At 55.3% G+C, this 25,203-nt stretch overlaps 1 protein-coding gene and 1 long non-coding RNA gene across 2 annotated transcripts; one reads left to right on the forward strand and one right to left on the reverse strand.

Moving 5' to 3' along the window:
- Positions 1-943: 943 nt before the first annotated feature.
- LOC309680291 lies at positions 944-14,423 on the forward strand. Its single transcript, XR_014269920.1, has 4 exons — positions 944-1,005; positions 6,401-6,443; positions 7,077-7,246; positions 14,295-14,423. It is a non-coding gene; the product is annotated as an uncharacterized lncRNA (long non-coding RNA).
- FOXR1 (forkhead box R1) lies at positions 1,191-4,468 on the reverse strand (the record flags this gene model as incomplete). The annotated part of the gene is made up of 6 exons (XM_082493890.1): positions 1,191-1,196; positions 2,012-2,351; positions 2,714-2,865; positions 3,283-3,433; positions 4,051-4,111; positions 4,348-4,468. The coding sequence occupies 6 exons, from the start codon at positions 4,466-4,468 to the stop codon at positions 1,191-1,193; spliced, it is 831 nt and encodes a 276-aa protein (XP_082350016.1).
- Positions 14,424-25,203: the final 10,780 nt, after the last annotated feature.

A 25,203-nucleotide genomic window follows, 5' to 3' on the forward strand; every position in this document is an offset into this window, starting at 1 on the left:
TGGGGCTTGGGGCAACCTGGGCTGGGGTGAGGTGTCCTTGCCCATGGCAGAGGGCTGGAATGAGATGGTCTTTAAGGTCCCTTCCAACCTAAACCATTCTATAATTCTGTGATTATTATGAACGCTCTGGAGGCATGTCATACATCCCTGAAATGCACTGATCTCCTACCTACGTGGCTTTTCAGACAGTCTGTCTGGTACATTTGGTCTGATGCCTTTGTTTTCCTGTCCATCCACAGCTCTACCAAAACCTTAAGTGTTTTTTTTGTGTTTGGTTTTTTTGTTTGTTTGTTTGGTTGGTTGGTTGTTTTTTTTCATTTAGTAAGAGCAGAGGGTGCTCATGGTCTGCTGTGATTGAAGGAGAGCATCAGAACTGCAGCGTGAAGTTATCTCAGCGCTGCCATCCAGTGCAGCCAGGCCTTCCAAGACCAATGGCTGTAGATCAGTTCCTGCTCAGACAGGCAGACAGACAGCCTGTGCTGCCCTGCGTGGAGCTGACAGCCATCTGTCTCCCTCCCTCTGACTTCTGCCGTGGCTCAGGTGATGTTAGTGCCCAGACCCACCCGATCCAAGTGCCTGTGGTTAGACCTGAGCCTAGGGATTGATTCACTTTTAACACGCCTGTTCTTTTACACTGATGTGTGAAAGGAGCTGGTCCCCAGGGTGCAGCCAGCCTACCTACCCTGCCTAGCTCATTGGGATGGGCTTTCCCCTGGCGTCCTCGCCCTGTGGGCCAGGTCTAGGATACAACCCAGCAGTGGACTCCAGAGCTTGCCTCATGGCTATGTGTGCTGTTTGTCCCCTGTCGACAGGGCACCCTGGCTCCTGCCGCACATGGGACTGGTAATGGACGTAACTGGACCCATCGTGCTGCTACTCACGCAACTGCCGCAGCAGCCAGGAAGAAGGTATGACAAACCGACTCTTCTTGAACACTAGTCACCTGCTACCTGCCTGTGTTCTGGCCTGGGGACCCGATTTTCCTGCCTCTTGCTGGAGAAGCAAGTAAGTCAACAGCAACCCCTGACTGGTTGGTTTTTTCCTTTGTTGCATCCTTGCCTCCCCAAGATAACTCTCCCTCCTTGCACTCTGCAATGCTCGCAGATTTTTGCCGAGTGAGCGCTGCAGAGATTCCAAGCATCTTGCAAAGCAGCCAGCCCAGCAGTTATGTGGATCCTTGCCGGCTGGTCTTACAGCTGGGCAGGCAAACGGAACAGCTTGGAAAAACACGTGTATGGCAGGGGCTCCTCTCACTCAGCCTTCTCTGCTCAGCCTCTGACCGGTGGGCCGGACCCTTTGTTAGGGAACAGATCAACCTCCACCTGCAGCTGAATCCTCTACACTGCAAGAACATTGCATGAGGCAACAGCTCGGGTGGAGAACTTTGTGTTAAAGTCATAGCGGGCGCCACATGTCAAAATGCCTCTTCAACTTCAGATGTGTGCAGCTGTAGCAAAAACTTGCCTTATTGAAGGAAACGAGATTGGTCATCTTTCTCCTCTCCCCCTCCTAAATTTGAGCTCTTATGTCGCGATGCTCATAATTTCCCCACACGGTTCTTGGGAAGCTACCTGCGGCAGCGCCCGAGAAAACAAGCTTGGTTTGAAAAGACACGGTATGTGTTTCAGAAGCAGGGAGCCAGGAGGAATCATAGGCCAAACAGAGATCTCATGACACCTGCAAAAGGTACAGAGAGAGGAAGTTGTGACAGTTACTTGGAGCGTAACGACTGCCGGGGTACTGATGCTACAGCCTCGGTTCTTATCCATGTTAAGCTGATAGGTATTGTACTGCTGAGCAGCGCCAGATGGAGGTGGAGGCTCTGTGGTTTGATGTAGCCTGGTTTGTTTCTCTTGCTGTGTTGGTTTCATTAAAGAAGGGTTCTCGGCCAGTCAGGTGACCAAGCCCTGCTTGTGGGGGTATCACTACAGGGATCTCTGAGTCTCTGATAGTACCTGCTAGACCTAGTGTCTTGCCATGCTGGTGACCGCGTACTGGCTTGGGTGCCCACCTGTTCCCCTCCCACCATGGGAATCATGTACAGTCTGACTTGCTCTGCATTTTGACAGGCTCCTGCCCTCTGAAACGTACCCGGTTCGCTCATGCTTTGGCACACCAAGTTGAGGGCCTCTTTGGGCAGAGCCTGTGCTTCCTCCTGAAACCTCCTGCGCCCTTCTGGAGTCAGTTTCCACAGGCAGGACTTGCGGTTTCCCTCACCGCACACGAAGCCCATGGCTTTCTCAAAGCAGCTGCTGAAGCACAGGTTGTGTCGGATCGTGCTTTTCCAGCCCTCCGGGGCCGTTTGGAAAAATGGGAAGTGCAGCCCGCAGAGAGAAAAGATTTGTCCTGAGCTCAAGCAATTAGAGGCTGTGATAAATAACAGAATACATCGTGTCCGAGCAAGGGAAGGAGGAGAGGGTTCTCCCTGATCCCTGTGGTGTAAGGATGGCTGGCGCAGCTCAGCACCGTGTGTTTTTCTAAGGAGGATAAGACAAAACTAAAACGCCATCTCTCGAGACTCCTGGGTTAGGGTGTTGACAAAGAGGGGAAGCAGTTTTCTCAGCGGCATCTTGAGCCAAAGGTGGAGCCAAGAGCAGAACGCAAGTCCTGGCTGCCACATCCCTGCTCCCTGGTAGAAGATCAGAGACTCCTGTACCCCTCGTCGTCCCTCTTCCCCTCATTCTGCGCTAGGAGCTGGGAGAGGAGTGGGTACTGGGTGAACTGGTAGATCTGCTGTACAGTCAGACTGCCACTTGTGCTGTTGCCCAGGGCGAGGGTGATGAGGACGCAGTAATTAAGGGGGGGACAGGGCCAGTCTCCCTTGATTTCGGTGCTCGTCTGCCTGGGGCTCCTGAGGTCTGAGCACTGCAGATTTCCGAGGCATCGGCATCAGCTGGAGCTCGGGAGTTTCCAGCATCTTCTGAGGAACTGGGGTGTCCACACGCGAAGCGTCTTCATCCTCAGTAAGCTGAGGAGAGGAAGGAGAAAAAGGACATGGATATATTAACCCTGAGTGGAACAAGGGACAGGGATAAGCTGCTTTGTTCGAGGGGAGGGTGGGCCTGGTCGAGTGTGTACAGAAAGCTTATAGACTAAATTTCAGCCTCCTGCCTTGCACTTTGTACTCTCAGCTGTTGGTCAGATGGGCTCCATGCATTGACTGACCCCTGCTCAAACAGGAGGCAACCGCTTGCGGAGCTGCGGAGCCAGCTTGTTTGTTCCTGCAGGATCGTTAAGCGCATCTGATGCTTCAGACTGCCCACGCGGTTCCCTTTTTTATACCTTCCCAGCCTTGCTGGAGGCTGACAGCACGTTCTCCTTGGAGCAGTCCGGGTCGGAGTCTTCCCAGGATGCGTTCGGAGAGGAGGTTTCTGTGGCACCAGCGGCCAAGGCCACCGGGCTGTTGGATCCAGCCGGGTCTATGCTGGGGCTCCTGGGGATGGGGCAGGCCAGGCTGGGGTTTACCCACATCCACAGACAGGGCTGAATGCCAGCTTCTAAGGAGAAGGAGAAATGTCACCCTGCCCATTCTACCTGACGATCGCTTCCAGACTCTGCTGTCCAGCGGCAGCCTGGGGAAGCTCTAACGCAATGCAACTCCCAAGGCGAAGGTCCTCAGTTGCCTTCTCATCCCTCTACATAGTGTTTTATTTCCTGGTTTGCATACAGCGTGCACATCTGTGTGTTCTCGCACTGCCATGGCCAGCCCAAACAACAGTGCTCAGCTCTGGAATTGTACTTTCTCTTTCCCCCGCAAAGCCAGAAGAGTGTGAATTACTCCCTTCAGTTCTCCTTTCCCAAGTTTATCTACCCAAAAGGTTGCGTTTGGAGGGAAGTGTGTCTGCAGGCACAGCTATGTAATTATATCCTTGTCCTTGAGAAGATGGGCTTCAACTTTTCCTAAGTAAGCTTAGCAAAATTCCAGTCTGGACACAGATGATCTGGCTGGCGAAAGAAAAGCCCGTTTCCCAGGCCATTACTTGAAACACCGCCAGCCTCCGTAGGTAGGACCAGGTCCCAAACTTGCCCCTGGCACCTAGCGGGGAGCACCCGTGTGCCGGGGGCTCAGCGTGCCACTGCGGCGTGCAACGGCACAGGGTCTGCGCGGGCGCTGGTGGAGGTGAGGAGCCCAGAGACACTGCGGTCAGCCATTTTGCGTTAGCCTCGTCCTCTGTAAGCTGCATACATACTTCATACGTAATTGCAGGCACTTCTAATTTGATCTGACCACATTAGTTCTAGACTGGAACTTACTATTTACCAGATTCTACAATTTTCACCTGAGTTTTAGAGATGGGAATCTATTTAAAGGGAAGCCAAACCCATCAATCCCCCTGAGGCCCTTACCTTGTGGAAATCCTTCAGTGGTGACGGTGAGTTTGAGCGCCTCTGCCATATCGCAGTCCTCCAGGCCGTTTTTTAAATGCAGGCTGTCCCAAAATGACTTGTTTTGAAAACTCAAGTACATTTTCTTTGTATGGCAAAGCAATCTCCGATTGCTGAGCACAGCGGGATCTGTGAGGGCGGCACAAAGAATCCTACGAGCTCAAAGTGCTCTGTGTGCCAAGAGACTTGATTTAATTATTAATTTTTTTAAAAAAGGTATCACACAGGTGGGTGAAAGGCTGGTCTCTGCTTCACACTTCTAAATACCTATTAAAGCCCCTTCCAGTGAGTAAATGGTCCACACTGGTGGAATCAGCAAGCTGATTGAGAATCAGGTAGGTGTCACCACAGAGGCTCGGTTTTCTGCCCATTTACTTTGCCATAGCCTTAATAAATGAGCCATTCCTGTGTTTGTTAGGCTAACTTCTTACTTTTTTCTGCTTCTGATAAAATCGTGGTGTTACCTATGCTCTGCAGTGGACTCCCCTGGTCTGAGAACCTGAATGTCTCTATAAGCAGGACGGATCTCCACGGGATGCGCAGAGCGTTCAGGCTGCGTTTGCAGGGACCGGGGAGCTCCCTCACCCTGCTTGCCTGGACGCGGTGGGTTTCCAGACTGGAAACTGCTTGAGGTCAGCCCCGGCAAGACACTGAGGGGATCTTTGGAGAATCTCGGCTTTAAAGTGAATTCCATGCGCTTTGCGCCAAAGGTTTGGCTTCAAGTTGCATGGGTCTTTTTCTGTGTGATGAAGGAGAAGGGTAAGATGCTGTTCCCCAGTGCAGGCTGGCTCTGCGGTGCTTTGGGCAAATGTTCCTTCACCATTTGCTGTCCTCACCCTTTGTATCTTTTGAGACAGGCTGTTTAAAAAGTCAGTTGAACACCAAACCAAGCTCTTCTTGAAAAGGTAACTGTGAAAGGGCACAGAAGGACCTGGCATGCTCAGTTTTGCCTCTTGACTAAAAGGAGGTGCAATAGTTTGTACCGTATGTACCTGTTGGGCATTTCACAACTATCAAGCCAGTACGGCTTGGCCTTTGCTGGATGAGGAAGACTATAGTCGCATAGCTTTTACCACCCTTGTGTGACAAAGTTCATTCGTCAGCGGAGATGATGTGCTCCCCACCAAGTTCCTCGGGTGCGAGCAGGACCTGCTCCTTGACTGCTTTCCTCAAAGAAGTCAGAGCACGCCCCAATCAAACTCTTTTCCCCTTCCTGAAACTGGAGCCTGGTATTTGACTTGAGATGTGTTGCAAACAATCCAGCTACTATAGTTTAATAATTTACCACGTATCACTCGACCTGTCGCACCACGAAGTTGCTTTCCCCTCTCTGTCTGGAGCGAAACTCTTGCACAGTGGGGTGTGCATCAGCTGAGGCATAGTAATTCATTAAGCCCGCGATTATCCACGTGCACCCTCAACTGATGCCTCACCTACCCACATAACCTTTGGTACGTCAACAATAAACTCGCACAAGAGCTCTAGACTGGATGCAGCTATGTTAACGATCTTAGAACCGCGTAAGTATTTTGGGGGGGTGAAAGCAGCCCTGCGACAGCCAGACCCTGCGTGGGGATGAAGCATCTTGACCTGCTTGTGCTTCAGCCAGGCGCAGCTTTGGAAAAGCAAGCGGGGCAACGCATGGGGCACCTATGTGAGGAAAAAAAAAAAAAGAAAGAGCAGAATATTTGGGGATGCACTTGTCCCTGGGAAGGGCACCGTTCTCTGTGCCGCTTCGCAGAAGCTGTCTTGGGAAGAGAAGCCGGGCAGAGGACAACCAGAGCGTGTGGCTCAGCCACAAAAGGCCATGGGAGATGGTGGTTTGCAGGGAGGGACAGAATTCATCTGGGGCTGGTTCAGAGCTGGTGCCACCCCCCAGGATCAGGTGGGGACCATCCGGGCAAAGCTGCCGCAGAGCAATGAAGGGGATGAGAAACAGCTGCAGACCTTCCCGGGCTGCTGGCGGCACCTGCCTGCAGCTGATTAAAGGTTCTCTTCTCCCGTCTTCCCCCAGGTTTCTGCATCCGTGGGGAAGGCTGCGCCCGTCTGTGGAACTGGTAAGTGACACGAGAGGAGGGGAGGATAGGGTAAAACATGATATAACATGGTGCTCCCCCAGAGAAGCCCTGAACAGTTGTACTTAGACCATCCCCAAAAGAAAGATGTGAAAAGAGGCTGCTAATATTTCCTGCCTCTGCTGCAGGGATGGAGAGCATTCCCCCATGTGATAATGTTTACCTCTTACTGGTAGAGGTTTGAGGCGCTGCTATCAGACAAATGGGTGAAGCAGGGAAACGAGCTCTGTGCACTGCCCAGCCCGTGCAACGAAGCTGGCAAAACTGGGAGCAGAAGTGTTGGTTTCCAGATTAAAGCCTGAGAATGTTTTAAATATATATGGTTGCAACCACAGACCTTTCCCTTAAGTCTAGGAAAAGGCTAAAAGGCCTTAATTTTGCCTTTGGCCATTCTGTTGCTGAGTACCAATGCTGTGGGTTTGCGTACTGTGTGTTCTGGATGAAAGCATCGTGACTCCTGAGCTCTGTCGTGCCACTCCTGCCTTCCCAGTGGAGAGGGACCTTCGTCACACTGATAGAGCCAATTTGTCCAAGGCTGCCGATTCCTTATGCCCTGCAGTTTAGCCAGCAGCTCACTTGTCTCCTGAAGATATCTCATTTTTGGTCCCCCTCTAGCTTTGGAAGGTGAAAGAGAAGTCAGAGGAGAACCTGCTGACACGTGCAGAACATCAAAGCAGCCAGTGTCTCCATGTGCATCATGAACGGAGCTGACAATGTAGAGGAGCAACAAGCTGGAGGTGTGTTTGCTCAGGCTATCTGGAATCTCCAAAGCCAGCTCTTTTCAGGTGAGTGTTATCTGCATGGAAGCCAATTGATTGGATAGTTTTACTGAAAACCGGTCTCGCCTACTCCCACAGGCTTCGTAGCCACAAGAACTCCAGGGAAGCTCTGTAAGGATGCGGGTTGGGACTGGGGGTCAAGTGCATTTCTCTTTCCTTGCTGGTTCCCATCTCCTGGTGTTTTAGGTTAAGACTTGTTTGCAAATCAAGAGAAAAAAGACATTTCAAATTTGAGGCGTAACTGCAAGTGTGCTCAATTGCTTCTCAGGGTGACAGACGTGTGGCATACAAGTATCTAAGGGGTGGGTTGAAGAAGGATGGAGCCAGGCTCTTTTCATTGGTTCCAAGTGACAGGACGAGGGGCAATGGGCACAAGTTAGAACACAGGAAGTTCCGTTCAAATACACGGAAACAGTTCTTTACGGTTCGGGTGACAGAGCACTGGAACAGGCTGCCCAGGGAGGTTGTGGAGTCCCCTTCCCTGGAGATTTTCAAGACCCGCCTGGATGCAGTCCTGAGTAATGTGCTCTAGGCAATCCTGCTTTAGCAGGGGAGTTGGACTAGATGATCTCTAGAGGTCCCTTCCAACTCTGATAATTCTGTGATTCTGTGATTCTGTGTGTGTGCGTGTGAGGTGTTCATAGATGTCTTCGGCTTATGGCTTCATGTGTGCATGTGAACGTGCTCCACAGGGTCTCCTCAGCAAGCCAGAGAAAAACTAGATTTCCTCCTATTTCTGAAAGATGTTGCATTCAAGCTCACTCTCTCCCCTGAAGATAGGGGAGCTCTAGAACTCGGCTTCTGACTTAGAGTTTTTATTCAAGTCTGTCTCGAATGGCTCTTGTATTCCACAGCCCCTGAAAGCTTTGAATTTGTATGGAGTGACATCCACTTGTCTGTGGTGACAGGAGGGCATCGCCTCTTGTCTTGGCTTTGCCCAGCTGATGGTGTTTGTCTAGAAGCAAGCTCAGCGGGCTTGGGGGGACTCTGCTTGTGAATACTGGTCATGCCAATCAGCTGTCTTCTTTTTTTATATATATATATATATTTCTGTGGTAGAACAGAGATCAATTTCCAATAAGTAATTGGTACTTTTCGCCATCTTCCTGGTATGGGGTGTGCGGTAGGCACCTGGCTTGTCCTCGCACCGTGCCGTTCCCACTGTGTTGGCGCTGCTTCGATTCCCCGCACTGCAGCAAGTGACTGGTGCTGTGACTATAACATAGAAAGAGCTCCCGGGATTTGCGTGGGCCGGGGTAAAAACCAGACCTTTCTGTTCTGGAGAGGCAGTGGGGAAAGTATGGGCGGGCAGAGGGAGAGGGGAGGCTGTGGACTGGTGAGAGTCGGTCGCTGCATTGGCACCGGACCAGGGGCTGTTTCAGGGTGCCCGGTTAATCCTGCGGGTGCCTGGCTGGGCCTCTGTCAGTGCTGTAGGTAGATGCTGCTGCCGTCGTAGCTGTTCATAGCCTCCTCAGGACGTGAGGACACAACAGAGGTACTTGATGAGTATCGCGGCCTTTTTTATTAGCTGTATTCTATTCTCTCTGAACAGATATGCTATTTTTCTGGTGGGGGAAAGGCAGCCTCTACCCCCCACATCCTCAAATTCTGTGAAGTTGCAGTAAAAGAGCTGAACTAAGGTCTCTGCCCCGCCTCCCTGATTTTTAAAACCACTTCAAACGTGAGCTGGCGGACGATTGAAGCGACCGGTTCTGCTGGGCTCGCTGCCGCTCACCTTTCGTGCCACTCCCCCGTGGAACAAAGCGCGGCGCTTCCTTTTGATTTCCCCCTTTGAAAGCCATAGGGGACAGAGCCTGAAATGCTCCGCAACTTTTTTGGCGACTCTGCTCTGGTACCTTCCTGAAGCGCCAGGTGTATCGGGACAGGGCTCCAGGGAGGAGACCATGCTTGCAGCTAAATTAGCTGTTGGCACAGGCTGGCAGATGGGATGCTTCATCCCTCTTGGATGTCACAGCTGGCTTCACCAAGGTTTGCAGGGAGAGCAAAGTAACACGTGTGGTGAGGGGAGGAAGGAGCCGCAGAGCATCACGGAGTCGGTGACTTTGACCGACGCACGGAGGGTCCCAGAGCCCAGTCTGGCTGCTCCTCGCCAGCAGTACATGCCACCTCCTGGCTCAGCCGCTGCCTGAGGCGGGGTCTGCCCTATTCTCCATTTTACATGCTTTCTGCCAAGAAGAGATGGCACACGGCAAAGTGGAGCATGTGCTGCCAGTCTCCTCCCAGATGGGAAAGGGAAAAGAAAAGCAGCGAGCACATGTGCTGCTGTCTCTGCAAGGGGCGCTGGTTGTCATGAGAGCAGGTCTGAATGCAGGGGAGGGTAGGAGAGCCAGGTTTCTCTTCGTGGTGTGAGTTTCCATACCCTCTTCTGTGCCATCAGGGCTTGAGACCGTTGCAAAGCTTTCACGGCTAAGGATGCCGTTTGCAAGCTGGCAGCGATGCAGGCTGTCCCTGCGTCATGCACGGGGAATGAAGACCACCTGGTACTGAACAGCCCCACCTAAGTGTCCCAGAGCTCTCTTATCAAAACACAAACAGAGCTTGTCTCAGCCTGGCTTACGAGATGACAGGGTTGCAGCTTGCAGCAGTGCAGCTGCACTGCCAGCACGTGCGGTATTTAGTGAGGAGAGATGTGGGTCATGGCTGCGATGTGCGATGCTGGGAAACAGCGGGATGCTGACTCAGTGCAGGCAGCAGCGGTAATAAAGTAGTGGGAATTGGTCATGTTGAAAGAAGCACCAGATGACAGACTTGGGCTAAGGTTAATAAATCTGGTCTCTGTTACTCTGGTGAGACTCTTTGTGTTTTATAGCCAGCGTCACTTTTGTATGTGCTGTGGAGCTGCAGAATCGAGAGGAAACCTCTTGCCTGCTGGTTCAGGGCTAGGCTGGATGCCTGTACACGGCATCTTATGGGACAGTGCTGAAAACCTAAACACATTAGCGTGCGTGTGTTCACCTCTCAGCCCCTGGGTGCAAAAATAGATGCTGGAATCGCATTCAGCTGTTTATAGCAGGATGACCCATGTATCAGGGCACGAGCCTTTGCGTAAGACCACCCTGCGTGATCCAGCCTCCCTCACCCTGCTCGTGGAGGGTGACCGAGATCAGGAGGACCACGGCACTGGAAGTTTAGCCTAGAAAAACCCTTTTCTTTTTACTGCTGCTTGAAACAGGGATGTTGTATCTTTAAGGCACCCCCTTCTCGCTCCCCTAATACCTCAAGGCCTTTGAGTGATTCTGGAGGAGAGGATCAGTGCAGGAGTTTAAGGCATCTTTCCCTGCCCTGCTGCACTGCTCACTTACTGCTCCAAAGGCTGTGCTTTGCCATTTCCATGGAAACCATTAGTTGCTAAGCAACTGGAGCATCATCTGCGCTGAGCCCTCGCATCTAATTATCCCATCACAGTGGCTGAGAGGGGCTGGGGGGGGATTAACTCCTCTACCATGGCAGATCCATTGACAACACTTTAGTCACATTTAAAGGGACATCGTCTCCCTTCTGCTGCGCTTATCAACACTCTCTTGCTTGGGCAATTACTTTGTTTTCTTACATTGTTGGACTGTGGGGAGGGATGCAGGTTTCTGCGAGCGGCAGAGGCGCCGTCTGTGCTCGTGGCTTGCTTGCTGCCCGCACGTGGAGCTCTGCTGCCAGCTCTTCTTTCTGCCCAAGTTACACGTGATGCACCTAGCTTTATGTTTGGATCGCGCAGCCCTCGCCTTGAAGACTCTGTATGGGCCATACTTTTAGTCCTTTGTATATCTCCTTTGTGTTGCAATGGCCTTGATGCTGCCCTTATGTTATTGTCTCTGTCCCAAGAGCCTGATGTCATGTCTGCTCTGTGAAGTATTGCTAATTCTTCAGAACTCGGCAATGGAAGAGGTGGGCAGCTCGCTAAAGCAAACATTGCATAGCCTGATATGCGGTTTGGTATTTCCTTACTGTTTGCTGCCAGGAGGGCTTGAGACTAAGTCTTCGGGGAGCACTGAAAGTCAAAGTGTAAAGTAACAAGTAAGGAAAATCTCATTTCCCGGACCTCTGTAAGCAGGCAAAGCCACCGGCTGACTGGTGAATTTTGAACATTCAGATAAAACAGTCAGTCTGAGAACTGATTCTGAGTTTGCAAATCCAAGGCCGACATTGTGCAGGACTCGGTCTCCCCGCCGTGATAGAGAGCATCTGGGTGATGTTCCCAGACTTGTGAGGAGAGTGGTAGCAGTTTGAGCTACCTTCAGACAAATGCCTGAGCTTCATGAAAGCCTGTCTGCACCAAGGTCTGTGCTTGAGTAAAGTGTATCAGCTTCTTGCCTGCTCCCATCTGGCTGGATAGGGAAGAATTTCTTAGTTTTCACTTTCTCCTAGGAAATGGATGCTTTGTGATTTATGAAGGCTTTTCTAGTGGCTGGATCAAGGAGGATGGGGAGGTTTGTTAGAAAGTTTTCACTTTTTTTTTTTTTTTTTTTTTTACTGGATTGGTCTGTGAACCAGTTGAGTGCTACTGCAAAGCTTCCTAGCAGTGTTTGCTGCGCCTCGTATAAATAGTGAGGATAGCGCTTCTTCAGCAGGAGGGTGGCCCATCCTTACCTTTGAAAAGGAAAAGAATCCCTAATACCTCCCCAGTTTGCCTTTGTTTCCGTGTCCATCCTTGAATTGCAATGTCTTTTGCTGCAGCCAAAGCCTGTGGGCACCATGCAGCCCTGGCAATATGTCGTGCCAACCTGTTAGTGGCGCTTCCACCCCTGTCCTTTGGAACAGGACCAGGGCACGCAGCTTTCTGAGGACTGAGTGACCGGGGGCTAGGTGGGATGGGGTAGCTTGGGAAGGTGGAGCAGGTGCCCCCTGCCTCGCTCTCAGGGTAGACGGATGATGATGATGATTATTATTAGAGCTCTTGTAATGATCTCAGGGAAGGGCAGGTGGAGGAGAGAGACATATTTTGTCCTGAAAATGGGTAATGTAATTAAAGTCCACATATTAATTAAGAGCTGGATGGGAGAAATAGGTGGATTTCTGCCTGAAGTCTCATTGGCATTGGCAGTTGGACACTTTGCATAATACTAATAGATAAGGAAGAAAGGCTTTGCAGAAGTGTGGAAGATGGAGGTATTGCGCAGAGGTTCCTGTGGCTTGGAGCGGAGTGTATAGTGTAAAGGAAAAGCTTTGTTTTTCCCAGCCGGGCTTGGGAAGCCAAAAAGAGGAACAGTGTCCACAGCCATTGGCTTTCGGTCCTTTGGCCCTGTCGAGGCTAACAGGAAGATGGTCTAGGCCTGATGACCCACATGTGTTTCACCTGCCTGGTTGCCTCCCTGGTCCCTGCATGGGGATTTTCAGTCCCAAGAGTGTCAGACCAGCACACTCATTCTCTTAAAAGAAGTGGATGTGAGAGAGTTCCTGAGCTCCCACTGCCCCGTCGATGGTGGGCATCCCAGCCAAGCCCCAGTCTCTTGCAGCTCCTGAGGCAGAAAGTGAGAATCTCTCGTAGTTCTGTGTGGATCAGGGCAGCTGGAACCTGCTCGTCTGCTCCTCTGGATGTGTGCGAGAACACTAATCAGGTGCAGGTCCCTGGTGATTTCAGATGCTCTAATAAGGAATTTAATGCTTGGTTTTTACTCACAGGTCAGGAGTCAACGAGGTTACAGCTCTGCTACTCTGACAGGCTGGTGAACGTTAGGGCAGGTTTAACGGGAGGATCTCATAGGTTTGGATCTCGGACTCCTTTGCCACATAGGACGGATCTGCAGAAATGCATTGGGAAACCATATCTGCCCTGTTTGTAGCGGGGCATTAATGTATTTAATGTGGGGATCCTCTGCTCCTTCAGCTGTGCCTGTACCCCGTTACTGTGGGTCTGGAGAAGAGAAAGGGAGCTGGCTTCTACATGTTCTTTATGGGAACTGCAGCACCGTATGGGAGCCGGGGTGGAAATGAGTAGGGGGGGAGAGAGTGTAGGGGAGTCTGTACCTGCTTACAAGAGGGTACTGCAAAATCAGAACGCGCTTGTGAGAAAGGAGGGCAGTGGTCCCTGTGCGCATGATGCTGTTTGGGGGAGTAGAGGATGACTCTGCTTCTTCCCAAAAGTGAGAAGGTGGTTGTCTGCGCTCACAAATTAAGGGAACTGTTCAAAATGTAGTTTGCCATGTGTTGGGGGCTCGCGGGGATCAGGGGAAGCAAATGTGCAAGCCTCCGACTCATGCACGAGGTCCCAGAGTCAGGAAGGAGTAATCTAAAAGCTGCTCGAGCCATGTGCTGAATGTTAATGAGGCAGGCAGTGCTCACAAAAATGCTGCAGCCGGGCTCCTGCCGCCCAGCTTCACTGCCGGTGTGGCGGCTTCCCTTGAAAGAGCAAAAGGGCTTGTGCTTGAGACTCAAGCTCCTGGGGCTGCCAGAGCAGGTCAGCCTGGGAGTGTGCAGGGCAGAACCGTCAGCCTGCCGGCCTCCCCGCAAGTGAGGGGAGATGCTGCCTTTGCCTTTGCACCTGCAGGTTTCTTGGTGAAGAATAGCACCCCTTCATTTGAGCAGAGTTACGGCATCAGGCAAAACTCGAGGAAGAGCATCGCAGCTCTCGTCCACAGGGCACAATGAATTTGGTTTGTAGGATTGTCTGTATCTGTCCTGGTGGATGAACGCTGTGCTGGAGCAGCACACGTAGCTGCAGACACACAGTGCTGTCACGTAGTGGTTGGGTGGGACAAAGAAGAAATTAAAGGAAGGGAGGGAATTTAGGAAGATAGAAAGTCCCTGCCTAAGCTGGAATTTGGCCAGGGTGCTGAACTGAGCAGCCCGACTTCTGGAAAATGTAGAGGGATTTGTACCGGCTTGTTTGAAATATGGTTCTTGAGGTATTGCAGCTCCTCCTGCGTGGCTGGCCGGATGGGAGCTTTCCCAGCTATCGGATGGCCAGCAGTGTTTAGTTTGCTCCCCGACCTGGAAGTGGAACTGGGGAGCGCCTCACTCTGTCCACTCGGTTATACTGCATCCTTGGTCTTCTGCTTCCCTCCTGCCCTCTCTCTTTTGCTTTTCTTTTCATTTCCTTTAGGCATCTCGGGGCTTAAAGCATTTCCAAGAAGAACTGAAGTTAGGAGAGCAGCAGCTGAGGAAGCTTGCCAAATGCTCTACATCGGTTGACAGCTCTTCTCAAAACCAGATGGTTACTAATTAAAGGGAGTCAAGTAAGGAGGCTGCATTGGCCTTTAATATTTTTTTTTCTTCTTTCTCCTTCCTCTGAAGAAAAGATTTTGTGACCTTGGAGGAAGGTCATCTTCCTCTGTTTGCAAGGATGTCTTCTTCCAGTGCTGGTAGTCCGTGGTGATCCCAGTGCTATGTGCTGGGCACAGGATCTTTCTGAAGAAGCAGACTCACTGTTTGCCCGAAGCCCAGGGTAGCTGCCACGGGAGGTAGGACAGAAATGAAGCTGCAAAAAGAAAACACAAAGTGGGAGAGGAATTTGAAATATTGGGAAGAGCCCTTCTCCCAGATCTCCTGCAGGACCTTTCCTTGAAACTTCATATTGTCAGCAGAAACAAGCCTGACGTTGTCGTGCCAGCCTTTTGCCGAGTCTTGCCATCCTTGGGAACTTCTTGTTCCTCAGCCTGCTGCACCCTTCACGCAGAGGAGTTACTTTAAACACGGCCGCTCTTGAGCCATCCCTGTGCATGTGGGCTGCCCCACATGGCTTTTCTTCACGGTACTGGGAGCTGGATGGCTGGGAAGATGAAGGGCAAGCACAGCATGTTTCTCTATTTTCAAGAACGTTTGCTTTCTAGAGCCAATCTTAACAGATGCACTGTCAACGCTTAACGGTTCAACCTCATGTGGAAGAACTGTGTATGAGGAAAAATGTATTGGCAGTAACAAACACCTCCCACTCAAATTCATGTCCAAGAAAAGTGTGGCAGCTTTGTCTCAATTAACTTCCAGAGCTGTGGTCCTCCACAGGCTCCCCTTGCTGAAATTCTGCTCCTTCCTCCTGTTGCCATCGCTGCTACATGGCTGGATTTTGGGGGACTTGAACCAGGAGGGCTGGTTGTTCCTTCCACACGAGATTGCCGATAGGAATACGTTTTAGTACTATAGCCCTGATAATTTTGCTATTAGATTATGCTTGAGTTTTAGCCCTGCTCTAGGCAATCCTGTGTCGTGCTGTTCAGTCCATTTTCTTTCTGCCCTCTACACGCGCTGTGGAGACACAAGTGCTCCTTTTATGCCAGACTGTCAGAGACTCTTAGACAGGACCCGCTCTACATATTGCGAGGAGTCAAAACAGGGACCTCAAACCTCCCTCTCCTTTTGAACGGAGGAAGTTGTATTGAGTGCCTGAATCAAAGGGCGCCTATACACTTTGTGCCAAGTGCGGTCCAGCCCCCCTAGAGATGTCTTTTCTGGTTCCAGTTGGATGTTGTGCCTTCCTCGGAACCTGGGCTCCGGTTAGGAATGACTATCTGGTTACACCTTGTATTTTGGGGCCGGTGCAGCATTCTGGCAGGGCGTTACTCTGCTAGAGATGTGCTGGGGACTGGTAGGGCTGTCCCTCCACCCCTCCCCAGCTCGGGCCAATGTGCAGCTTTCTCTGCCGGGATATTGCTGCTGGGTAGAGGAGGGCAGGTTTGTGCAGGAGCTGCTGGCACCACCTGTGGCTCCTCGTACTGCTGGCCCCGCGGAGCAAAGGTGGGCAGAGGGAGGTGCCTTTGCCCTTGGGGGGCTTCTCTTCTCGGTGGGCTCCCTGGGACTTGGAGAGTGCTGACCTGAGGTCTGTCCTTTTGTGTCCCTGACAGCACCATGCAGATCCACATCTGTGTGGTGCTGCTGAAGTATCCTCTCCCTGCCATGAAATATTCATGCCCGTCTCCAAAAGGGCTCCAGCGCAGCAAATCCATGTGTCCCTGCCATGCCCCCGTCGCGCGCCGGTGATCTCTGCTGCAGAGGGCGGCTGTGGGCTCTGCTGTGAGGTCAAGCCAGATCCAGGCAACCCATCTCTGTCACTGAGGAAATAAAACAGAGCAGAAAAGAAGTAGCAAAACCCCAGGAGGTGCTTTCCAGGCTGGGAAGCAGTGGCAGAGAGAGTGTGCAGCGAGCAGGCGAAGCAGGGCAGGGAGAGCCAGACCTAGAGAGCGGCTGAGATGCTGTAGTCCTTTCTCAGGCTGGGAAGGTTGTTCCTGAGCCTGGGAATGCTGCTGGAACAGGCTCTGCTGCTGTTGGGTGTGCTGGTTTAAATCCATCTGATGCAAGATGCTGTGCTTCTCCTGGCTTTATGGAAAGCTGCCTTGATTTCACTGTATTCATGCCGCAAAGTGCGAGTCCTTGCTAGAATGTCATGGAGGAGTATTCCGTTTCCCCTGTGGGTGGAGGAGTATAAATCTTGGGTCTCATGAGTTACTTCTCTTTGATATTTTTTTTTTTTCTAATGTTCAGGGCATTTTTGAGCCACCTCCTCATTTATGGTTAAGATGTCAGACAGTGAAAGTAATATATTGCGTCAATTACAGGGAAACTGCTCCCCTCAGGGGAAAGTTTCTGGGCTGGGAGCGGTGGTGGTAGGACTCCCTCAGGGACCTCCGTGAGCCCTGTTGCGCTGTGGGGACCTCGCCTCCTCACTGCACAGGAGCTCTCTGGGCAGGCGCTGAGGTGAGGAGGGGATGCGGTACTCTGGCACGCAGCGCAGGTGGTGGTCGAGCGGCCTGGCTGGGCTGGCGGATGCAACTGGTTCGTTCGTCCCTCCCTGTTCATCCCCTTGATAATCCGATTTATGTTCCCTTTTCTTCCCCTGGATCCTGCTGTTACCATGGGAACTATATTCACAGTTGCATTTCATTGGCTTCTGGAAAAACTCCTTTTTCCCTTTCCCCCTGCCTCTTTCCCCTTTTCCAGCCCGGACACGGAGCCGTGGCTGTCAGGGGATGGGGAAGCTCAAAAGGCTTCTGATAATGGGGATGAAGGCAGCCGTTAGGGGGAGGAGCTGGGGAAATACGGCCAGACTGTTAGGGACTGTATGAAGTAATTCTGCTTCTGTGGTCTAGCTTGGTCTCCTCTGCGTCCCGCAGTGATGAAAGGGAGTCCTGGACACCTGCTGTCCACGAGCCTGCCTGCTCGCCCCAAGGGCCTCTCCTGTTTTGAGTCTGCTGTTGTCTCTGGTGGCCTGGGAAGCCAGCGCTGGGGTGGTACATGCCGAGCTCTTCGCTGCAGCTGGGGGTTTTTCCTGCAAAGACCAAGCTGGTGGCGTGACTGCTGTGTGGTTGAGAGACAGTATGGGAGGAGATGCTGCTCCTGGCTCTCACACTGTCACCTTCTTTCTGCCTTTTGCCTTGTCCAAGAAAATTTTGCTTTGGCCTGGCAGATTACGAGTGTGCACAGAACCAAACAATTGCGATACTGCATCTTAACAACTTGTCACTTGTTGGCCGCTTTGTTCCTTAAGTAACTGCACCTCAGTGTTTTCAAGTATTTTAAGCGTATTTCCTTAAATTGGGAGAGCAGTTGCATTTGAAGGAGGAGGGGGCAGTGGCAGAAGGGAGAGGTTCCCGGAGGCCCTTCTGTCACTCGGTCCCCCCTGTAGTGGGGCTAGCAGCTAGGCTGCTTTGGCCTCACCGCTCTGGCCTCTGGTCCTCCTCACCCTGTCCAGTCACACTGCTGGAGAGCCAATAAGGCTTTGGCAGCCTCCCTCCATCGCTACCCCTCTAAACCCAGTTCCTGCCGCTGTTTTTGTCCTGGTCGAGCACCTCGGCATCCATCTGGCCTCGTTCCCTGTGGCCGGGCCAGCCCCTCTATTTGGTGTTGTGGGCGACTCCTGACACCCCTGGCATTACCTTCCACCTGTGAGCAGATATTGATGCATGGTTCTCCATGTCCACGCTGTCTGAGGGGCGGTTGCGAAGCGCATGATGGTATCTGTGACGTGGATGCTCAAGAAGGGCAGTCAGTGCAGGACGTGGGGTTTAGCGGTGCCGGTGCCAGCTGCCGCCGGCAGTGCAGGCAGAGGGTGTGTCAAGCTCTCTGTATTCCAGGGCGGGGATGAGGCTGTCCCGCTCGCTGCAGAAACCCATCTCCTCTCTCCCGCACGTGGATGTTAAAGCTCCGTTTGGCGTTTTTCACTGGAGCCAGTTTCCCCTTTTCCTCCTTAATTAATACACCCCCTTCTGCCGCGCGCAGCCCCGCAGCTCCGTTACCGGCAGAAAACGGGGCTAAAGCGGTAAAGCGGCGCGTTTCTCAGTGCTCCCCTCACACCCCACCCCACCCCCGCCTCAGCTCGGCGGTGCCGGGCGGCGGCGGGCCGCGGGACCCGCGGAAGGGCCGCTCCCGCAGCCCCGGCACCGCGCGCCGCCAGGGGGCGCCGCCGCGCCCCGCCCGCCCGCGTCAGCGGCCCCGCCCCGCCCCGCCCTTCCCGTGCGCCCGGGCCGGGCCCGGCGGTGCCGCCATGAGCTGGGGGGGGGGGGTCCCGGGGGGCGGAAGAGAGCGGGACGGGAGGGGGCGCGGGACAGGAATGCGAGAGACGCGGAGCTGCTCCGGGGCGGGGCGGGCCCGCAGGGAGGAGCCGCTCCCAAATTGCGCGGAGTCCTCCCGGCGGGCGGGTGCGGTGCTGCGGACCGGGGAGTTCCATCGGAGCCGCGGGAATCATGGAATCACCCAATGGTTTGTGTGGGAAAGACCTTAAAGGCTATGCAGTCCCACCTCCCTGCCCTGGGACCGAGCCCCGTCCAACCCGGCCTTGAACACGTCCAGGGATGGGGCAGCCACAGCTCCTCTGGGCAACCTGGGCCAGGGGCTCACCACCCTCACAGGAGAGAATTTCTTCCTCAGATCTCATTTCAATCTCCCCTCATCCCATGGCTCCCCTCCCTGGTCGAGAGTCCCTCCCCAGCTCTCCTGTAGCCCCTTTAGGCACTGGAAGGGGTTCCAAGGTCTCCTCGGAGTCTTCTCCAGGCTGAGCACCCCCAACTCTCTCTTGGCCTGTCCTCCCAGCAGAGGGGCTCCAGCCCCCTGATCGTTTGCAGGCATATTTTGGGAGACTGGGGCGCGAATGAGCAAGGGCTTGGTGAAAAACAAGGGAGCAGAAGTGGGAGCGGAGCCCAAACACACCAGTAGAGCCTGTGGCTTTACTCAGACGGTCGCCCTCCCTGGAGCATGCAGGACAGATGGGTCTTTCCAGGCAGCTGTGTGCTGGTGCGGGGGTGCCAGGCTGTGTGCCCTGCTGCTCTGCAGAATGGGTCTGCCCCTGAGGTGCTGCGGGAGAGACTTTTCCCCTAGGTAGAGGCCTTGTGGGGCTGAGGCGTTGCACACACAGCAGGGTGCAGTGTGAGTGTTTTGGAGACGGAGACTGCATGTGTGGGAATGTGGGTGGCAAGTGCTGGTCCAGGCTACTGGCAACACAAGTCTGTGTGGTGCTGGCAGATGGCACAAGGCAGCAGCTCACTAACTTTTCCTGTTATGACCCCATTTACAGGGCAGTGATTTCAAGTGACCCCAAATACTAATATAGACATTGAATACAACTGAATTTGTGTCAGGCTTGTGACCTCCCTGAAAACTCTCCTGATCTCTGCTCTGCCACTTGCTGACACAGGTTTGCAGTGGCCAGGCCTCCAGGAGGCCTCTGGAGATGCAGGCACAGTAAATAAATCAAAGGGAGGCGCTACTCCGTTCCTAGTTCAGCCTTACTGTAAGGCTGTAGCAGTGGGGGCAGCCAAAGCTGCTGTTGCACCTTCCTTGACCGTCTCCTTATCCCCTGGCATGATGCACCATGGACTCGGTGCTGTCAGCAGCGTAGCTCTGGGCTGGCACCCATGTGCTGTGCTCCTTTCCTGCTGTTTGTGGTTGCACACACTCATGTCTGCCCTGACACCCATCACCAGTGCATGTGCATGTGAAGATTTGCCCATCTGCGACGTGCATTTGCCTGTGTGCGCTGCGGTGTGTGTGGCACATGTCGAGGCTGCTCTGGGGGTCTGCTTTGGCAGGCAGGGACCAGAGCAGTGCAGGCCAAGAGAGCTGCCGGCCTGTTTGGGTGGCCCCGAAAATCCCACGCAGCCCTGAAAAGCCCTTGCAGCCGCCCAGGAATGCCACGGGGAAGGGGACTGTGGCCGCGGGGGGCCAGCCCGGACCCCCGCGCCCTCCGCCCGCGCCCCGCCGGGCTCGCCCCGCCCGCCCGTCCTTCGGGCGAGGGATGCGCTGGCTTTGTGTCGCCGCGGCGCTGCCGTGCCAGAGCCAGCCCTGCCTGCTCAGTTTTTCCAAACCCGCACTCGGGAGGAAGGCGCCGTATCAGGATAAGAGTCCTCCCCCCCCCGGCCCCCCCCCCGCCCGCCACCTTCCCCTCCCCGGCCGGCCCCGGCCCCGGGTGGCGGTGGGAGGCGCCGGATCCGCATTTATCGCGCTGGTGGCCTCGCTAAATGGTTTAACCCTTTGCGCCCCGCGGGCGGCTGCCCTGCCGGGGGGCTGCCCGGGCTTCGGCTCCGCCGGGCGGCAGCAGCAGAAGCCCCCTCCCGGCTCCAGCGCCGGTAAAACCGCCGCCTTTTCGGGGTTTGCCGCTGCGGAGGGCAGCGATGCGCAGGGACCGGAGACAGCAAAAGCAAATGTCTCCGCAGGGCCCCGTGCGAAGGGCAGCCCGGGCACGGCTGGAGCAGGGGGCAGAGGCCGCCCCAGGCCAGGCTGGCGTGGAGGGAGTTGAGCTCCTCTCCCCTGCCCGTATCCCAGCAGCATCTGTGGGACCCGAGATGACTTCTCCTGGGCTGCAGCAAGCATCTGAGGTGGTGGGAGGATGAGGCTGGCATCCAGAGCGGGTGGGATTCACCAGAAGGGAAGGCGGCTCACAGAGCTGCGTCGTGCCTGCAACCATACAGGCATTACGAGTGCGTCTGGCATTGCGGGAATAGCAAGGCGTCCCGGATCCCGAGGCTCAGTGTCTCCCTGATCTTGGAACTGTGTCAGGAGTGTGTCTTTGCTAGACGATGGTGTGGCAGCCGTGCTGTGGCTGCAGCGGCATATTTCCATTTGGGAAGAAGACCGCTCAGCTTGATTAAATCCTCATCCAGCACTCCAGTGCAGGCTGTGTTTTGCCTTTAGGACTGCAGCACAGGAAAATCCCAGCATAGGGAGGGGGACCAGGGCCTGGCTCTGGCGTGAGGATGCTGAGCAGGAGACTGTGGCTGCATGGCTCCGCCGCTGCACGTGTTGGCTTTGCTCTTCTCCATTTCTTCTGGCTGCACTATGGGTGAATGGCCTTGGCCTGCTGGAGAGGTGATGGTTAATAAGTTAGTGTGAAGGAAACGGGCTGGGATCCTGTTTGAAAGGAGCAGAGAAGCCAAGCTGGGCATTCCTGGTTGTGTCCAGGTCCATCTGGCCCACGGCACAGGCTGCCTGGGCAGCCGCAGAGGTGGCAGAGGTAGCGCAGGCTCCTCGCAGCTGCCCGCTGCTGGCAGCTGCCCTGTTCAAACTCCAACGAGCATGCCATGAGAGAGCCCATTCTTCCCTGGCTGGCTGCAGGGCCAGGCACACACCTGGGGCCTCTCCCGGGTTGGCTTCCCCCCCCCCCCCCCCCTTTCCCTGAGCAACGGCTTTGTGGTACCATCAAAACAGAAGTGGGATTGAGACCTCAGGACACAGCGCAAAGGAGATGGAGGCACAGTGGGGAGTTGCCAGACTGTGGGATAGGATCCGTGCCAGTGTCTGAGGGGAGAAGAGGGCACTGTGGCCAGCAGCCTGTGTCAGGACAGGCAGGACCGGGGGTAGCATGGGGAGAGCTGAAAAGACATTTTTAGGCCAGAGTCCACCTCTGCAGCAGTAACGCAGCCTCTTCCATCTCCTCGCTGGACCTTTGTCTTTCCTGGGGGAACACGGGGGGAGTCTGTGTGGCAGGTCTGTGGATTTAATGCTGAGGCTGCCACCAGCTCCCTGCTCTGCACCGACGCAGATCAGCAGAGCAAGGGGCTGCTCCTAAAACAGGTGTTTTGCAGCCCCGGGCTCGTTTCTGTCATCCGAATTCATCTGTGTGCTTCCATCTCCGGGGCCTCTGCTGGGGGTTGTTCTGGGACTGGAGTGAGCCACTGGAGAAACGCTTCGCAAAGAGGCAGCTCCAGCTAACTGTGAGTCACATCATTAATTCCAGTATAGTTAATTGGACCTAATTAATCATATTCATAAGTTTAACAAGGGCCTTGCCCACGGGGGTCTCGCCAAGGTCTGAGCTTGGGGCTGGCGTTCCGGAGAAGCAATGGGAATGAACGAGTCCCAGAGCCTTGGAGGTGGCTTGGGACCTGGCTGCTGTGTACTCCAGATGTCCTCATCGGCAAAAGCACGATGGGACGAAGCTGATCCTTCTGACCCTGTATCCCGACATCCTCTGCATCCCACAGAGCTAGAACGCATCAGGAGCTTCTGGGTGGCTGGTCCCAGCTCTTCCCAGGGGAGGCTGGAGTCACAGTCAGTCGCAAATGGGTCCCACTTGGTCCTCAGCTGGTTTGGAAGGGAGACCCTAGATTTGTTGGGTGTATGTTTTGCGGCCCGAAGGCAGGACAGCCTGGCACAAGGGAGGGGAAGTAACAGCCAGTCTGGGCATCTTGGCCAGGTGCTCGCTAACGTGACGGTGTACCAGGCAGCTCCTGGGATGAGCTGCTGCCGTGGTGTTGGTGGCAGAGGGAGGCTTTGAGGAGCTCCAAGGACTGTAATTCCCCGTCTCCTCCCCTCCCTGTCTCTCCTAGTGTGGGCGTAATGATAGAGGAGGGAAGGGGAGACTGGGAGCCGGAGTCAAGTGTAGGGAGGGCAGCTAGCCCGGCAGATGTTAATTAAAGACAGAGGCTCAGTGCTGAGCCGGCAGCGGCTGGTCCTCCCGCTGACCTTTCCCAGTCTCGCTCTGCCACTTTCATGTGCGCCGGCTGGGAGAGATGCAAGGGGCTGTGATGTAGAAAGCCCAGGAGGCCGCAGGGAAGGAGCGGCAGGGAGAGGAAGCCAGAGGGCCTGGAAGAGAGGTGTCTCCGCAGGTCCCCTGGGCACCAGACGTGGCTGGAGGGAAGGACCTGCCAGCCTGCCCCTGGCACCCAGCTGTTGTTCCAGACAGCGGTGGTTGGGCACTGTCTCTAACCCACTGCGCCTGTGCACGCTGTCTGCAGGGACATGAGCCCAGTGCTGCTACTGGGGAGGATGAAAGCGTGAAACTATGTCACTGCTTGCTGATGAGGCTCCTGGGAGCTCACCAGAGAGGCAGGGAGATGTGTGGCCGCACTGGTCCCTGGGAGGGGTACATCAGGGTACGGTTGGGTGGCTGCTATAAGCAAACGATGCTCCATCCTGCTTTTTGTAACGGGGTCCCCGGTGACTGCCCACCTGCACAGCCTATGGTCCCCTGAGGGAAGCCCCAGGGCATCCGCAGCTGTCCCTCCTGTCTGCTCCAGCCTCGGCTGCTTTCCCCAGGCACTTCTGCAGATGGGTGAAGCCACCCTGTGCCAGAGGCAAAGAGGCGCCTTCAAAGATTTTTGAACCCATTCTGTTTGGGTTTGGGAGCAGCCAGTGCACTTCTGCCCTCCCTCCCTCCCTTCCTGCTGCCTCTTCTCCTGCCTCTGCTTCCCAGTGGCAGGCTGGCTTCCTCGCCTTGAGCCAGGGGAGGGCAAGTGGCCAGGGTCCCCGGGGTCTGGCCCTGGTTGCTGCTGCGGGAGAGCGAGGTGCGCTTCCATTTTCAGTCAGAGCCGCCGCTTCCCATCGCTTGTCCCTGGATCTCCTTTAGCTCTGCAGTGCTCGGAGATGCTGCCGAGTGGTCCCTGCCTCCAGCCCTCTCTTCCCAGCCCACCGCTGAGCAGTTAGTGTGCTGCAGACAGGAAGGTGACACATCCTGGTTAGGATGCTGCTGGCATCATCCAGGAGCGGGTGGACCGGCTTAATAGCCTGATGTGCATGTGCACTTGTGCAGCTCCCTCCTGCCTGCGAGGGGGAGGGCGCGGGCAGGGCGCAGAGCCAGCTGTGTCTGCTCACAGCTGCACCCACCAGCAGCCTCCGGCCGGTCCGCAGCCCCCCGAGGTCGGCGGAGGGCTGCGCCGAAGCAAACGGTGTATTTGCGATGGACGCTGTGTCCACCCGAGCCTGCCCCCGTCTATCCCCAGCCAGCGGGGCTCTCACCGGCCTCTCCCCGTTCCTGTCACCCCTCTCCCCCCCCCGCGGTATAGCCGCCGATGGAGGCCGTCGCTCAGGGGGAGAGGGTGGTTAATGCGTGGAAAACTTGTCGGTAAAGATAGTACCGCGGTGCTGCGGCCAAACCCCTCTGCGTCTCCGGTGTCGGTTCGGGGAGCGGCGGTAGAGAGGGGCGGAGGTGTGGGGTCCCCCTCCCCGGCGCAGCGCGGCTCGGGAGCAGGAGGGCGCGCAGGACACCGGCAGGGCCGGCAGCGGGGGCTTCCGAGGCCCCGTCTCGGGGTCGGGTTTTGGGTGATGGAGCAGCGGCGGGACGCGGGTCCGCTGTGACAGCGGTGCGACGCCCCGTGTGTGTGTGTCCGTCCCCCCCCTCCCCGGTCCGGCGGCGTTCCCCCCCCCCGGCGTCCCGCGGGCGGCCCAGGTGCCGGTGGCCGGTGCTGGTCCCCGGCAGGCCGCTGGGCGGCCGGCGAGGAGGCAGCGGTGAATCAGCGCGCGGGGGCTTTTATTTTGACAGGGCAGCGCCGGGCTCCGCGCTCGGAGGAAAGTGAATGATCCCGTTTCTCCAAATGATTATTCGGGCTCCGGCGGAGAAAGGAGCACTCGGCACGCAGCGCCTCGCCCCCCGCCACGGCGTCCCCGCCCGCGCCCGCCCCGCCGCGCCCGCCGGCACCGCAGCCCGCCGCAGCGCGGGGAAGCCGCCCGCGGCCCGGGGCCGGGCGGGCAGCCGGGGCCCGCCGCGGCCGGACGCCCACCGCCCCCCCCGCCGGCGGGCGCGGGCTGGAGCCGCCGCCGCCGGGGGAAGGAGCGGCGCGGCGGGGCGGGGGGCTCCGCCGGCAGCGCCGCCG

The sequence above is a fragment of the Vanellus vanellus genome (assembly GCF_965231255.1).
Source record: "Vanellus vanellus genome assembly, chromosome: 21".
Taxonomy (NCBI): domain Eukaryota; kingdom Metazoa; phylum Chordata; class Aves; order Charadriiformes; family Charadriidae; genus Vanellus; species Vanellus vanellus.